This window comes from Cyanistes caeruleus, chromosome 4 (assembly GCF_971803275.1).
Source record: "Cyanistes caeruleus chromosome 4, bCyaCae1.hap1.1, whole genome shotgun sequence".
Lineage (NCBI taxonomy): Eukaryota > Metazoa > Chordata > Aves > Passeriformes > Paridae > Cyanistes > Cyanistes caeruleus.
Genome location: NC_141704.1, coordinates 30,176,534 through 30,192,956, shown reverse-complemented (window position 1 = coordinate 30,192,956; position 16,423 = coordinate 30,176,534). Strand labels below are relative to the sequence as shown.

The 16,423-nt window shown below is 38.6% G+C and overlaps 1 protein-coding gene across 4 annotated transcripts in view; it reads left to right on the top strand.

The window, feature by feature from the left end:
- Positions 1-16,423, top strand: part of LARGE1 (LARGE xylosyl- and glucuronyltransferase 1) — a 268,311-nt gene that overhangs the window by 131,176 nt on the left and 120,712 nt on the right. For all 4 annotated transcript variants that reach the window (XM_086887298.1, XM_086887297.1, XM_086887299.1 and 1 more), the window contains 2 exons: positions 4,261-4,343; positions 13,812-13,935. In XM_086887298.1, the coding sequence (XP_086743424.1) occupies positions 4,261-4,343; positions 13,812-13,935 (207 nt within the window). The remainder of the gene's footprint in view (positions 1-4,260; positions 4,344-13,811; positions 13,936-16,423) is intronic.

Here is a 16,423-nt window from a genome sequence, read left to right as displayed (position 1 = left end):
GTTGCATTCCAGTCACAGCTTCCTACTTTGTTGCATCACAGGAGAGCTCTTCTGATATTGTAAAATGGACCAGCTCAGGCTTCTCCCTGCAGTGAGCAGATGCCTGTCATGCCTTCCCAGTAGTAGACAATTTGAACACAAATAAAAGTGGAAATAAAAGTAAGCATAGTCCTTACACAGATGTCAGCACTAACAACAGGCTTCAGAAGGAGAGCATAATGCCAATGAAAGCTAACAAAATTGTGTGCCTCTTTCTTACAGTGTTATCCCAATATCTTTCCAGCTTGTGCCTCCCTAAACTGAGAATTTACTTGAATTTGGTCTGCATTTATAAATATTTTTGAAAGAGATTATATATTAGGAAATTGATAATTAGCAGTATAGCATTTAGTGACGTAGCAAGATACTTAACATCTGAAGCATTTTTAGAGGGATATCTGTGTTTTCTTGTTCTCAACAGTGTTGTTCAATAGGGTTAAGTGTGTAGTGCTCCACAGATCCTCAGCAACATTGGCAGTGTAACACATGTAAAGCAGATGTTATCTGCCTCTGGAAAAAAACCAAAAACAACTCTGAAAACAAACACAAGCATTTTGTTATATACTTGTAATATCTCTTAATCACATTCAGCAATTACTTATGAAGGATTAAATATCCACAGTGAAAGCCTACTGGAAAATTACTGAGGTATGAAATGGCTTACCAAAGATTATTTTTAACTATAAGTACTAATATGGGTTTTTAGAACTCATTATTTCATCATTCCAAAAAGTAGCCCAAGGAGGAAAAATTATTACATATGCTTATCTAGGCACTGTGCATTCCTCACCAGTATCTAAGGCCCAGTTCTTTGTGTGGTTTTGTATATTTTCTTCACATTAGTATTATCCCAGAACATGAAATACTGCATTTACAAACAGTTTCTCCTGGTCTGTAGTGGCTGAAGTAAGTGCAGAATTTCTGTACTATGTTAGCATGCACCTTGGTGTGACTTAAACTCCCTTTCCTGAAGAAGCTTAGCTTCCTAAACTGCCTTGAAGCACCTAGACCTTAGTGCTTCCTAAACTATTTTCAATTAAACATAGTTCAGTTGGTGTCCCTGATCCTCAGCCTGTAGGGAGAATGTTGTAATGAACTTCCACAGTGTTTGATTGCCTATTCATATCTCTGTGTACAAACAGAGGAAGAATTAATTGACTCTGGAAAGCAGGTGTATTGTCATATCATTTGTTGCTGCAATGAGTTACATTTTCCAGAAGCATCTCCAGTGAATGCCTTGAGTCCAGACTCTTGCAGCAAGTGGTAAACATATCCATCACTCACTTTAAAGAGAGCATTGTAGGAGGATGGACAGTTTGAAGGCTCAAACTGATTATCTAGGCTAGAGTGTGACTAGTATTATCCAAAACTACCATGGAATGCCAACAGTAGAGGGGCAAGCGTAGCATGTGGAGTCTTGGTGTGAGAAGTCTGGTGGGACATGTTGAGCCAAACAGGCAGGCTGACACTTGTAGTGGAAATTGGAGCATTCTTTGGTCATGTGTCTTTAGTCCTTGGTGTTAGATGCAGTCATTGAGTCTGGAGGTTGTGTGAATCACAGTGACCAGTTGTGGTGGGACTGGGGATATGCTCTTCCAGCCATCTGGAGATGGAAAAAAAAATAGTTTGAGAGAGGTGACAATTTTCAAGAGCTGAGAGGTGATGCTTACAGTAGTATGCTCAGAAGGGTGCAAGTTCTTTCAAATGCTTATTTCAGCCATGTCTTGCCAGAATCTGGGTACAGCCAGCTGCTCTCAATCCAAACATGTATTTGGAACAAGCATGGAGAAAACTGGAAAAAATGGTTTTCCCCTTGGGATGCAAACATCTGCAGACAGTTCAGGTTGATTACTTCATTTTGGCTTATCTGTTTTTCTACTGTCTTTGTTTAACAGTTAAACAATGAGAGAGAGAGAGGAAAGTGAATCAGGGAAAGGAGAGGAATAGACTGTCTTGCAGCATGCTGCAGGAAAAATAAAACTTGGAAAGAAAAGGTCTTGATTTCTGTTCTCTTTGAGGATTATTGCTTTTTTGTTTAACTGATTGCAGACAGGTATAGAAGTGATATGTAATATCAAGCACCACTGAGAGTCTGAGCAGAAGGTACATGGATGCCTGTGTCTCTGAGCTGGAAAAGAACATTCAGAAGAGTAAAAAGTGCTGCTCTCACTGTGTCCTGGCTGAAGCAGCATCCAAGGCAACAGCAGCTACTAGAAGACAGCGAGGAATGCATGCTTTCAATTCTGAAACAAACCGATCTAGTAAAAGGAGAACAGATGTGGGCAAGCACTTGACTGAATAAATTCTGATTTGGAGGGCAGTTGTAAGGTAGAGACAGTGGCTTTGAGGAGAGCTTTTCTGGCAAATGTAGATAGTATAAAACAATGTTGACAGTATATGACACTGTTATTCTGTGAAAACCCCTAAAATGTTTGTCTCTGGTCTAGTGCCTTCAGTGAAATGTTTAAAGCAAGGGTAAAACTGTTCTCAGTTAACTTGATTTTAATTGGCACTGAGGGGAAGCATCTTAGGTCTTCCAAAAGCCTGAGAAGGACCAGGTGACAATCAAGGAGGAGGCAGTATGTGTAGGATCAGGAATCAGTGCACCCATGGCAGCCCATGCTGATGATATAGTACAGATTCCTGCAGCAATAACAGTTGTTAATAAGCAGCCTCTGCTCTCCCCTCTTAACACAGGAGAGAAACACAATCAATTTTTGCCAAGTGTTGAGCATGCTGGGCTCTCATTGACTTTAACATAATTTTAAAGGGCTAATGCCTCACAGAGCTATTGCCAAAATGTACTGCACTATCTTTTCTTTCTCACACCTCTCTGGACAGACAGTTGTCTTATTAATTCAAGTCCTCATAGAACATCAGATCTTAAATATGCCTGAGTTTGGGAAGCACAGTAGGGCTGGAGGCAGCTGTGATGTTCATGTGGACATTCTGCAGTGGCACAGGCACTTGGCAGTTGTATGATTCAAACTGAGCCTTGGACCAGGCAATCTTAATGGATGGGGCTGTGGGCTCTTCAGATGTGCCCAACACATGGCACTTCTTGTGTAAATGTGCCTCTGTATCGAGCCAGGCTTTGGGAATCTGTGACTATATGAGGAGGCAGAATTCCTCATTTGTTCTCAACATAGTGGGCATTCTGTGGAAAATGAGAGCTGTGCATGTGAGAAACCAGCTAACCAAGCTTCAAATGGAAGCCAAATGAGGCTTCCCTGCAGTTTCACAGCTGTGTCCCCAATGGCAGCTTTGTGCTGACAGCATGGTGAACTCTGCTTCATTTCTGTGACCACTAAGAAACAGAAGATCACAGAACCTGGAGTCAAAACTTGGTAGGATTAATTTTTCTTTTGTCCCTAGGGAGCAGAAATGGCTAATTTTTAAAAGCAGAGCAGAGTAAAGTAATAGCATTTTTCAGATTAGTACTTACTGGCTAAATAATGACTCGTAGCGCCTTTTCAATTTTCCCTTTCCACCTGAAGAGATGAGGAAACCTGTGCCTCATGTTAAAAGGTGGGTAAAAAGGCACAGAATGAGTGATGATTTACCAGTGGCGTGAGGTGGAGAGAATATATTTGTGGGGGTTGTGTTTAACTTCACATTAACCCTGCAAGAACAGCCCATACTGGTAGTCACAGGCAGGGAGGTGGCCACTTGCCTTCACAGCCTGTGTGCCATCACATCACTGGGATGCATCCAGCCCTGGCAAACCAAGAGTCGCTGTCATGTTCATCCATGAAAGCTTCCTCACCCTCTCCATACAGGCTGTGCATAAGACAGAAATAATGCAAATTTTTTGGAATCATACCTGCTTCTGATTATCAGATACAATTTTAAACTTTAGTTCAGAAGATTAAAAATATCTGTATGTTTGCACACTCAGGACTTTGTGTGCTGCTTACTTGGGGAGGGCATGTGTACATACATGCACATGTATGTCTGAGCTAATGAATGCAATTCTGTTCAAACATCTGATGTAATGTAGGCACAGTAATGACTTTGGAATGATGATGGTGCTGTAACTCAATTAAGATGTTTTTAGCAAACTGCCTCAAGTGGGTTGCAAACAGCTGCAAAACACCCACTCAAATCCCTAACAATTGCAGCACTAAACAACAGCAGTGTCGTGTGTGTGCTCTCCTTAACGAGTGACAAACACAGGAGCAGGCTTTAACTTTTGTTCTTTTTGTTCCTTTTCTACCACAGACTATCCACGTTGCCATTGTCTGTGCAGGGTACAACGCCAGTCGGGATGTTGTCACACTCGTCAAGTCTGTCTTGTTTCACAGGTAAAGGTAGCTTTCTTTTCATGGATATTGTATATCTGATTATGACTAGGTGAGCTTTTTCTAGGGTTACTCTATTACTTCAAAAGAAGGTCAGATTCCCTTCCCTGGTTCCTTTCTCTTTTTAAGGAATGAAGCATTTAATTTATGACCAGATTAGATTTAGATTTCACCTGTGTGAAGATTTCTTAAGTGAATAAGAGGGATCAGAGATCCACCTGCTACCCCTGTTGCATTGTGGGAACAGGGAAAATATCTATCTTCACTGTAAAGTATCTTCAGACTCTTGAATGCTGTAGAATAATGGTAATGGTAATAACAGTGTTGTATTCATTTAGCCTATTTCTGGTATCAGTTTATGGCACAGGTGTAGATGATGAATTCACACTGGTTGCTTGACTATCCCACCGTCCAGTTTTGACATTCGTTTTTGAAATAAACATGCTGTTACAGTCAGCATATACACTATTTCATTAAATCCAGATGGTTTATTCCAGCTTTGGAATGGCCCCTCAGAAGGTTTTGCAACCTGGTTTTAGCACAGTTAGCTCCCAAAATTAAGAGGCATAAATGTACAATGAAAACAAAATAACAAATTCCCTTAATAGACAGCAGCTCCAGAAAAAGAGAATTCACATTAAACTGTGTGTGGGTGTATGTGTATATCCATTGTCCAGTTTAGAAATGTCTCTCAGAGATGCTTTCCAAAAATGTTGCAGAAAGTGGATTAAAATGAGGGAAGTGATCAGACTGTTTGACTCAAACAGGACAAATAGACTAGTAAAATATGCTTACAGTACAAACAACTTACTGAGGAGGTAGCTTCAATATGCTGTTTTACTTGAAAGACAATTTTGTGCAAGAATGAATGATTCTTGTTCATGTACGTGTTCCATCTAGCATGAGTGGGGCTTTCTAGTCCCACACTTTGCTCCTTATGTTTGCCTCCAGTTTCCTACTGGAAGCCTTGGTAGTCACTCCCTGACAGTGGTTTTAATACACCATTTTATCATTTTTGGTAAACTTCCTAAAATAATATAAATGCTTGCCTTGTCCAGTAGGAAAAAATACTCCATAATACTGTTTAATCAAAATATGAGAGCAGCTTCCATTATCAACACACAGTCTTTGCAAGTCTTTTGAGAAGTAGCATGTTCATGTTAGATGAAGGGTAGGACCAGAAGAACAATGCTAAAATAAGCATAACAAAAGCAGAAAAACAGTAAAAATCTGTGTCATTCTTGGTGCAGAATTTTTCTGAACGTTAAAATTCTGTTAAATGTTAAAACTATATCAATTTCCAGTTAGAAGTTTGAATTATTCAGTGTAAACTGGCTTTATATTGCAAGGATGTGGGGTGGTTTTGTCTATTTTAATTGTTGTTTCTAAGAGAAATTGCATTTTTGTAGTGACATGAGTTTGCCTAGTGGTTTGCTTCTCCCTGTTTTTTCTGTCCTAGTACTTGCATCCATTTTGCAAAGACTTTAATCTCTCTGATTCCAAATGTTCTGTAAATAATAGGAATCTCACAGCTCAAAGGTTTAAACAGCCTCTCTCTGTTTTCCTTAAAGGAAATGTCCCTGTTTTACTTAAGGCAATCCTCTGAGCAATTAGAAAATTTATTAACAATACTGCCATGTAATGAAATTATTCAATAATAATAAATTAAAATATTAAACCAAAAAAATTAATTAATATTGGTATTTCTAAGTCTGATGGATTCTGCCTCTGTCAAGACCATATTGTTCTTTGGCCTGCACTACTGCTTGTCTCAGGATTTTTCGAGCTCAGCAGAGGTGGTCAAGATAAAGTCCACTATAGCTAATGAAACTTGAGTACATTCAAGATAACCTATCTCCCTTGTTTGCTCAGAACATAAAGACAAATCTAAGTCCATTCCTGCCTAGAACTAGCTTTTCTCACTAGGCATTAAATTGTTTGCTAGAAAGAGAAGATTTTCTCAGAAAAGAGACAGAGCTTCTTACATACTTTTCTTTCTTTTATTCTAGAAAACACAGGCTTCTTAAGCATCAGTTGATGCTATGGCTCCATGGCCATGCTTTATGGTAGCATGAGGAGTAGCACTCCTTTCTTGGATCTCTATCTTTGGAATGGCAGTTGTGTAGAAGGATGCAGAATAAGCAAAAAGAAACAACAAACTAAACTGAATATTGATTTAGAGCTAAGTTTCCTTGCATGGAACATGGTTTCCACGTGCAGACAATGTTACGTTAAAGACCAGTATGTGCTTCAGAAATGGTGATAATTTGATTTAGTTGCTAGGATCTATTTACTTGTAGGAATGAAGGATGAAGACAGGTCATGATAGTGCATTTAGGAGAGTTGGAAGTGGTTGGTTCAGATAGTCAGTGCGTCATGATGTCAGCATCCAGTTTGCTTCTGTCTTGAGGGTCCTCAGTGAAAATAGGCATGGAGATGTCTCTTCTAACCCTAAATATGCACCAGGGAGTGCATCCTAGCTGGCATTGTCCAATCAGCCAAGCAGAATGGACACTAGAAAGGTCTGTATGCTTCCAATGGAGAAGTTTGCTTAACAAGGAGTTTGCTGTCCTAATCTCTAAATTAGGCTACTGGTCCTCCATTTGCAGGATCACCACATTCAATCTCAAATATAGTTTTGCAAGAACAGAAAAAAATCAGAAAATTCCAAATCTACTATCATAGAGATTTTGTTTTTCCTTCAATACACCCTGAATCCAATCTACTGATTAAACAACTGACCCCTCAAAGCAACCAGGCTTAATGTCCTCAGCTGTCCTCCTGCACCTCAGTTGGTTTGTTTGTTTGTTTGTTGTAAGACACTGATTTTAGTGAACCTATCTGGAATTTGTGAAGATGTCATGTTCTTCTTTTGGCATTTCTGTACAGGTTTGTAATTAAGGCATGTTTTAGCGTGCATTTTGATATGAAACTATATACCTGAACTCACTACTTCCATAGGAAATCCCTGCTTCTCTAATAGAAAAGCTCTGAGAAAAGGAGGCCATGTCAGTCTAATCCCAGGGAGCATTAACATATTTGTTACACCCCCAACTTTAGCTAGAGTGCTAGATAGAGACACAAAACAGCAGGAGTGCTGGGTCATTAAGGATAAAAGCTACAGGATTTTCTGTAGATGGAGTGTGCTGTCTCTTCTCTCTTGCATGAATGTACAGAAAATCCTGTATATTGAACATTTCAACTCTCCACAGGCCTAAAACACCAAGATTTGACTCATACCATATATATTATGAGACTTAGGCAAGCTACTTGTTCAGACCACTTGAGAAACCATATCTATCTTCAGGTTCCAGAGAGTGGGAAAAAGAGAGGAAAGGGGTAATGTGATTGATTCCACATGAGAACACCACAGTTCAGAAATGTGTTTCATTCCCAGTGATAAAGGAGCTTGATTCCAGTTTTGTCTTTGGAAAACGTATGCTCCAGCCACAAAATCCAGCAGCTTTTAACACCCAGTTTGACATAACTGACAGTCTGTTCTCAGGAGGAGACTCAGCAGAGCTGGGATAGTGCAGGGTTTGCAGTCTGATAAATATGCATTGGCAGCGCTGCACAGAGGGAGGCTTGTAGAATGAATACTCAGTCCTACTCTGCAACTTTCCTGCTTTCCTTTCTTGCACATCCAGTTCCCAATTATGACAGATTTTATAAAGCCAGTGCAGGGCTAAAAAAAATTATCTCTGAGTTTAACACAAGCCAGTCTTACATCATTGTGTCCTAAGGGCAGCCTAACTTTAGTTTTTCCAAAACCAGAAGTCTAAACACTAAAAATTATTTATATTGGGTCAAATAGGCAGAATGAAGTGCAAATACTTTTGGAAGCAGTGATTGTAGTAGTATGTTAAAAAGCCACCTGCATTTCTTTTTCAAAACCAAAGCAGTTTCTTGTGGCTGATAACATTCCTTGATTCTTTTGCAACTATTGGTCCAAGCTACATTGATGATTTTCAATGTTTTACTCCATTTCTGAAAATTGTAAACCTTAGAGTGCCACAGAAACAGCCCACAATTATAGTTACATATTGAAAAGATAATTTCTCTTTCTGTTCAGGTAAGTCTGAACTTGAGTAAGAGCTAAAATAAGAACTTGAGTAAGAGCAAGTTTTTAACATGCTCTTATCTTTTCTGAAGATACGCTTAACACTATGTTTCATTTGGAAACAAAGAAAGAACCAAACTTGCACAATTGTAGTGTGTTTCTGGCAGTTAGGTCAGCATGACAATCTGTAAAAAATGAACTTCTCTTTTGTGCCAGCTAGTGTTGGGTTGGTGCCCTTATTTTTGTCTCCACTATGTCAGTCCCTCTTCTTCTCAGGCATATTTACTTCTTAAGCTGTACTGTCCACCTCTGCTACAGCAGTAGTGGCATAGGAATGTGGGAGCTTTGTAAGGAATGTAAACAAAACCAGACAATCAGACAAATGCTTTTTAATAAGAAGTTGCCTCTTTGCTTTAAGAAGGCTGCTTGTAACCTTAAAGTTAAGCATATGTCTGAGCATTTTTAAGAACAGGATATGAAGCTGTGTTATAGAATGCTGTATGAATCATGAACTCCTTTTTTTTCTTAGAACAAGTAGAATAAGGCAAACCAAATGAAAATCTAAATTAAATTTAAAGGATGTCATGTAATTTCCAAGTAAGAGTCACAAGTCAACACTGGCTGGTAATTAAAGCTTATATAATCTAATGGCTATATTCCATTGAGACCACTTTGCCTTAATGGAGTTAATTTGAGAATTCAAAACCTCTGTCAGTGTTTCCAACTTTTCTAATGTTTCAGTCTATTTTGTGGGAGGTTATTCTGTCAAAAAACCATAAAGCATGACCTGCTGTCTCTGATCCATATAAATGCATCAATAATACACACTTCTTTTTGTTTTTTCTAGCTGTCCTAACATTAGAGGCACAATGGAGAAAGCAATGTTTAAAAAAATCTGCCCATGAAATCTCTTGGTACTTCCCAAAGTACTTCTGTAAGTTAACAGAAAAGAGGAAGTTCCACGAGTGTGATGCAGCAAGTGTGTATTTAGGATCTCTCCAATAGTTTGGGGAGTATCTTCATCAATACTGGGTGTGAAATGGTATAAAAAATCTTGGAAGATTTTCACATTAAAATTTTTCCCATATGAGGGAGGGATTGTTATATGGGCATTAGGAGAAAAAGTTTCCCAAACTTCCTTTTATAATTCCTGTTTGAAGTTCTTGTAACCATTTGTTACAGATATAAAAGGTACTACCTTGTTGAGCTTCCCTTGATAAAGTATAGGTTTTGGAAATAAAATACTGACCTTTTTATATTCTGAGAAAATAAAATTCCTCTGTTACAGAGAGAGAGAACTGTGTAACCAAGCAGCCAAGGAGCTGCCTTTTGAATTACTAACAATTGAGCTATGGAATAGTGCAGAAGGGAAGAGTGAAGTCTTGGTTCACTACTCCCTTTTTCAATTGTAGATTTCTGTATTTAACTCTGTGGCAGTGGCTATTTGAAAAGAAAGGGCCACAAATGCTTGAGCAAGCAGATCATAAATCTGATGAAGAATAAGAAGTTTTGAAATGCAAGAATAAGACATCACGATAAGAAAAAATGTAGAGAAGTGGGTACCTTGGAATAGACTTCTAAATTCATGGCCTGACGTTTAAAAAATTGACTTCTTTCCCTTTTACTAACTTTATAGGACCTCAGCAATTTTGAAAATGAGGACATTCATTCAAACTCCTATATTTAGGTCTAAGAGCCTATATTTAAGCATCCATGCTTAAAAATCTTGGCTAGAATCTCCCTTTGTTCATTTTGAGGAAAGTAATTTAGGAAAATGACTGTGTGCTCTTTACATATGGTTTACTTTGTCAGATAATGTTCTGATCTTAAGATAAGTGGAAATAAGTTAATATATGAAGATTTTCAGTTTTCTGAATAGAGTATATAGAACCTTAAGTTTCCACTTGATGGGAAATAGCCACATTTTGGAACTACAATTTTACCACAATAAGTTCTTAATGCATCAGCATTTTCCATGCAGCAGAAGCTGAAAAGTTGTAGTTGGTAGAAATTCAAATATTCAAAATAATTGGAGTAAATAAGATTAAGTATTTCTGAACCTTGTGAGAAATCCTATGGCTTTTTCAATACTTGCTTCTGTAGTAAGGAGTCTGGAAGACCTGGGGCTCAGGGTTCTGAAACCTGGGATACTAGCAACACTTATTCCCAAACAGATTAATTCATTTGAATACTGTGGATTTTCCAAAACCTGTTAGTTTTGTGGGAGAAGTTTATCTCAGTTGCCGTATATTGACCCATGTTATTCCATAGTTGCATATACTGTCCCCATTACAGTATAGTGATTTCTATCACTGCAAGATACAACCACCCTAAATACGTGTTTTTTAATTTCTCGTGATGTGCCCAGTGGAGAATGGGAAAAATGTCCAAGTTTAATGAAATTCAGCTTTCAGTGGAATCCTTCACAATATCCTGATTGTCATCCCTAATTCTTAGAGCCAGTGATTCAATCATGCTGTCAGATTGTCATGGCATCCCTCTTATCTATCTCCTGAGATAGATTTCTCATCTTGCAGAATCTCTTCTGTATCTTTTATAATGAATGTTGGTTGATCTTCAAGCTTCTGAACTTGTTTCTTAAACACTTCGAAGCAATCCATATCTTTTAGGCTTCGCATATTGCAGGCAGCAGAAGAGGTGAAAGATGTCATCTGTGTGTATGCTAGTGCGGTTACCTTCAGAAGGTCTTCCAGCTTTGAGGCTGTGCACTGTTGGCTTCCAGCACCGTGCTGAACCTCACATTTCACAGAACTGAAATCTTGTCTGGGGTAAAATTTTCTGTGGCTGATGCACATTTAGTTGTAGATGTCATCAGGTCACTATACTGTTTTGGGGATATATTTTTGTAAGTGATAATCTTCTGCTTTGCCTCTGACACACGCTTTCCTTCCAGCTGAATCTTTACCACGAGGCTAACAACTTGAAAGAGATTTTTGTGTGGGAGTACAGCTATCCTTTTTTCTTTCTCCCAGTAGGAGATGAACTAAAGTAAATGTCACCCACTTGTTCCCATTTAAGTTTCATACACTCTGGGTCATTCAGATAAGTATAAACTGCTACTGAACATCTGAGTGTCTTTGTGTCAGGTTTTTCCTTTTCAACTAGTGTGTTTCATCTTGAAATATTTTATTTCAATTCCATTTAACTAAACGATCATTTGAAAGAAGATGGAGCCTTCTTTTTTTTTACTGACTTTTTAGTCTTCTTATTCTACTTTGGAATATAAGATAAATAACCCCATAATAAAAAAGATGTAAGGAAATTGCTGAACACCAGCTGGGAAATAGTCCTACCAGAATCCAGACTCAGCCCCTGCTTAGCAGAGGGACCTGTGTGGGATGTGTATGTTGATACTGAACATCTATTTGTCTTGAGATACTGCTTTGCTTGTACCCAAAGCCACCGGTGTTGTACTTTGCTTCTCTTGGCCTTGTCTCTACTAATGAGATGTATTTCCTGATCACTGCTATTTCCTGATTTTTTTCTTGGCAAGGTGCCTGGTTACTGCGGAATCTGCATGAGCCAGGATGTCCTCTTCTACTCTCCTGCTGGGCTGGTGAAGCAGATGTAATTGCTGTGATCCCTTCAGCTTGGTAATGGGACACTCAGCAGCTGGCAGCTTATGCCTTTCCCTCTCCCCTCCTCCCTGTAGGGCAAACTGGAGATTGAAAGACCTTTGTCTTTTGAAAAAGATGTTGTGGCTTAGTGTTTTGTGTATTGTTTAAGGCAGATCAGCTCTGGATTTATTCTGCCATCGTTATTATCTCCTATATAAAACTTCCACGCAGCCCTTTTCTGGTTTTCATGTAAGCACATTATGTGATCCACAGTGTCCTTGAAGCAGCTTCACTGGGTTGGGTCTTAGGTGCAGTATTTCTGACACTGCAAAATCCAATCATACATTGCTTCTTACAATGTCCTCTTTCTGCTGAGGGGTCTGTTAAAATAGCATGTACCATTATGTGTATTTTTACATTTTCCTGTGGACTTTGTTCAGTGGGAAGCAGTATTATTCATCAAAGCAAGAAGTGAAACATTAAAGAGGAAGGCACATTTTTCATTAATGTAGAAAATGGAGGAAAAGATAACCTTCATTTCTTGGATTAAACCCAAAAGTGTAATGGAAGTATACTGGCCTGAACTAACATAGTTTTCCTCACTTCTCATTCACACTGAAGAATGTAGTATCATCACTCATCTTCTGCTTTCATCAACATCTGAAACGAAATACTTCTCTTGTTAGATGAAAAATACCAATTAACAAGTACACTCATTTAGCTTTACAAATTCCATAGAAATGAGAATCCACTCTTTCACTCTAGGGATGAAAGAAAGGTTGATCCCATGCTAAAGTCTAACAAACCATTTGTTTTCTTAGTGGTTTTTTCAAATTCAGTCCTTTTCTGCTGACGGGGAAAGTTGCTAAGCTGGGGTAGACATGGAAGACTACAATTTGTGACTAGCTTTCACTGGTAGGTTTCCTGCCACAGAAGTTAAGATTAAATTATGTTGCTTACTGTCCTCCAAAATGAGAGGGAGGTTAAAGGAATTAAATAAGGTATTTATAATATCTAAGCTCACATTAGTATAGAAAAATCCATAGACTTTGTCAGAGCTTGCCACTCTTGCTGACACTGGCTTCACCCTTCGTGTTTTGAAGCTCTTCAGTTAGCCCAAGTCCTGTAACTACAGAAGTGAACCCAGATCTGGTGTCTGGAAGTAAAATGTTTCCTTTCTTCCTGCCTTCCTTGAACCATTCCTTCTTGTAGGAAAAAGGCTGTGGTGAGATTTGCAATCTCCATTCTATTCACTATGTCAGGGAATATCTAGAAGGCACTTATCTGAAACACCTAATTTTGGGTTCCTGTGAGACAGCTGTTGATTTTCAAGTTTGCTTTGTAGAAAGTTCTGTGTAAACTCAAGGGTTCCAGAATTTTACCTCATTCAAATTATTATTTTTAACCTTCCATTGCACCCTCATTTCTCCACAGACGTTGTTCTTACCACAAAGATGAATGACCAGGTTCACCTAGAAACGGAAACAATCACTTCCAGAGCTCAAGTCTCCAAAGGGGTATTAACTTGGCCCTTTTTTAAGGAGCTGGTGTAGGGCACAAGTCTCTTAGCTGTTACAAATCATCACATTCTGCTGAAGTCAAAGGATCTGTATGTTCATATCCACTCAACTGACTGAGTATTTTGTTGCCATCATATGTATTCAAATTGTGTCTCAGCATTTTGGCCACAGAGCGGGACTCCACCAGACATGCTGCACACTGAAAACTCGACATCTTAGACACAAATAAAGCTTTGTAAATTGTGATGTTGTCCTTTAAAAACAGGAATTGGAAACCTTTGAACTAATGTGTTTCTCTCCCTTCTCACTTCAGGCGAAACCCACTCCACTTTCACCTCATTGCAGATGCGATTGCCAAACAGATCCTGGCAACTCTGTTCCAGACATGGATGGTCCCTGCTGTGCGCATAGACTTCTATGATGCAGATGAGCTCAAGGTAAAGACAGACAGACACTGGTGTCAGTCATATACTTCTGATTTGATGTCACTCCTCTGTTCCTCATCTCCCTTGACTGGTGAATTGCAGGGGAGCTACTGCCTAAAAGTATTCTCCCTGATGACAAATTCTAACTGACATGATTGTAACCCTGATTACACCTAAGTGGAAGATGCTAAATGGCTAAAATCAGTTCATTTTCTCTGGAATGAGAGCAGCTAATGAAATACTTTGTTTAGCAGCTTCGAATTTTACCTGCTAGCAAGAGGATTCTGGCTGTCCATCTGATCACATTTTGTTTTTTCTAGGGATACTTCTTCCCAGTAGCAATGGTGGAATCTTGAGTATCTTGCTCAATAAGCCGGAGTCTGTCACTGTAAACTCTCAAATGCCCTGCATTCCTCAAGCCACAGGTGTGTGAAGCCTTAAGTACACACACTGTGATGAAGTAGCATTAGTACAATAGCTATCTTTTTTTATCTGGATGCTCTTCCAAAAGGAATAAACATGAAAAGATTTCAAGGGGGCAAAAAATCACTTACTCAAAATAATTATCTTTTCACAGTTAAAAAGTTTAAATTAGAACATGGATGCACAGCATTGATTTTGAGCTGTATGTTTTTAGCTCTGGAGGTAGAATGAAGTATTCAGATTTTAGCATTTGAAGTTGGTGTCAGTAATTTGTATGACTTACCAGACTATTCTGAACAGCACCCTGAAACAAGGAAAAAACAAAAATTTAGTGAATTGGTGTATTATTAAGGGGAAAATTCAAAGCACACCACATTGTGAAAGATTGAATTACAGAAAGCTTTAGAAAGAGATGGAAAAGAAAGAAAAGTGATTCTTGAGAAAATAACTTCTATTTTTCATTGGTTCTTCTACATGAAGCCATAAGCTGATATTAACCTAATTAGCCAGAGATCTTCCTTCTGTTCTTTATAGCTTCATGGCAAGGAGGAGGTTTGTTCTTATAAATCTTGTACGTGTCTATGTTACACGTGCTTTTCTGCAAATTGTAGGGGTTTTAATTAGCCTCTCAGCTGGGGAAGACAAACCTCTTAGTGTTTACCTTCTGGTCATTTGGGTATGCTCCAATCTAGTTAAGTAAACAATAACCAAGAGAACTTACTTCAGTGATTCCCAAATTTCTGATTTATAGGCAAAGCACTGAGCAGATATGAGCAGAGCAAAATATTTTTGTCCCTTCCTCTTCACTCAGCCTTAATTTTTTATATGACTGGTGACCTAAATCAGCACTAGACTATCTTGCATGTAACCCATAGGCTTTAGGTTGAGGACCACTTTCTAGCTGGATGGAGTTATTGATGCATAAATAGGTCTTTCCAGGTTTGCCTCCCTTGTTCAGAGCTCATTGTTCTCCACACCAAACAATTTCCCTGATTTCAGTGGCCAAAAAAACACAATATATAGTACTGAGCATAGGGGAATGTGACAGACATGCCAAAAGAGAGCAAAGAGTTACAAATATAAACAGAGTTTTAAAAAGCCAGGAATGATGCTGGCTCATATCCAGATCATTCTGCAGGTTTTAGCACAGACAACAGAGGAGCTGTTTACAGACAGCTATAGGAGCTCATCTCATTTGTTTCTTATGTAGCCCCTAGAGAGGATTTAATGATTGGTTTGGGTTCATGTATTTCACCTGCACTCTTGGGAGCTGTATTATGCTGCCTGGTGTTAAGAAAACATAGAGCTGATGTTGGATGTTTACTAGAAAGCCTGTCTTTCTCTAAAGTGATGTATGGATTCACTGTTACAGTAGATACTACGTTTCAGTTTAAATGACCCTCCATAGTTCTTTTTAAAACCTGTAATCAATACCAATTTCTGACTTTTAAAAGGGTTTAGACTGAGTGATAGCATGAGAACTTTCTGCTTAGCTTTCATTCACCAATGTTCAGTTGTTTTGGAACACATTTTAGATGCTACAGAAAACATTTAATTTCATGTTTGTTTTTTTCCCATTGGATATGTATGAGCTTCCAACCTCTTCCTTCTAATGCAGCAGGTGCTGGCATGTTAGATTAAGCCCTGAAGTCCTGGGAAAAGTCCTCGTTCTGGTCCTGTTCCTGCTCAAACATTGGAAGGGAGCACATAATATTAGATCCTCCATAAATAATGTGGATGCTTTTTTGTTTTCAAGTAGCTATTTAGAATTCAGGCAACAGTTTCCAGTAGCATATTAACTTTTTAAAAGGAAGAATTTTGGAGACTAAAATATTTTGTATTTGGCAATGTTTCTTAACATATCCTGCAGCTCTTGAAATACACACTGCTTAGCTTAGAGCAACCAGTGTCCTGAAGAAAGGCATCGAAAATTAGTCTTGGCTGTGGCTATTGTTTTCTCTCAGGTTTTAGAGAAAAACTGGACATTTCACTGCAAGAAAGGAAAGACAAGGTACCATGGATTATATCTGAATTTCTAGGGCCAGCAAACCAACATATCCACTTTACTGCTGCAAAT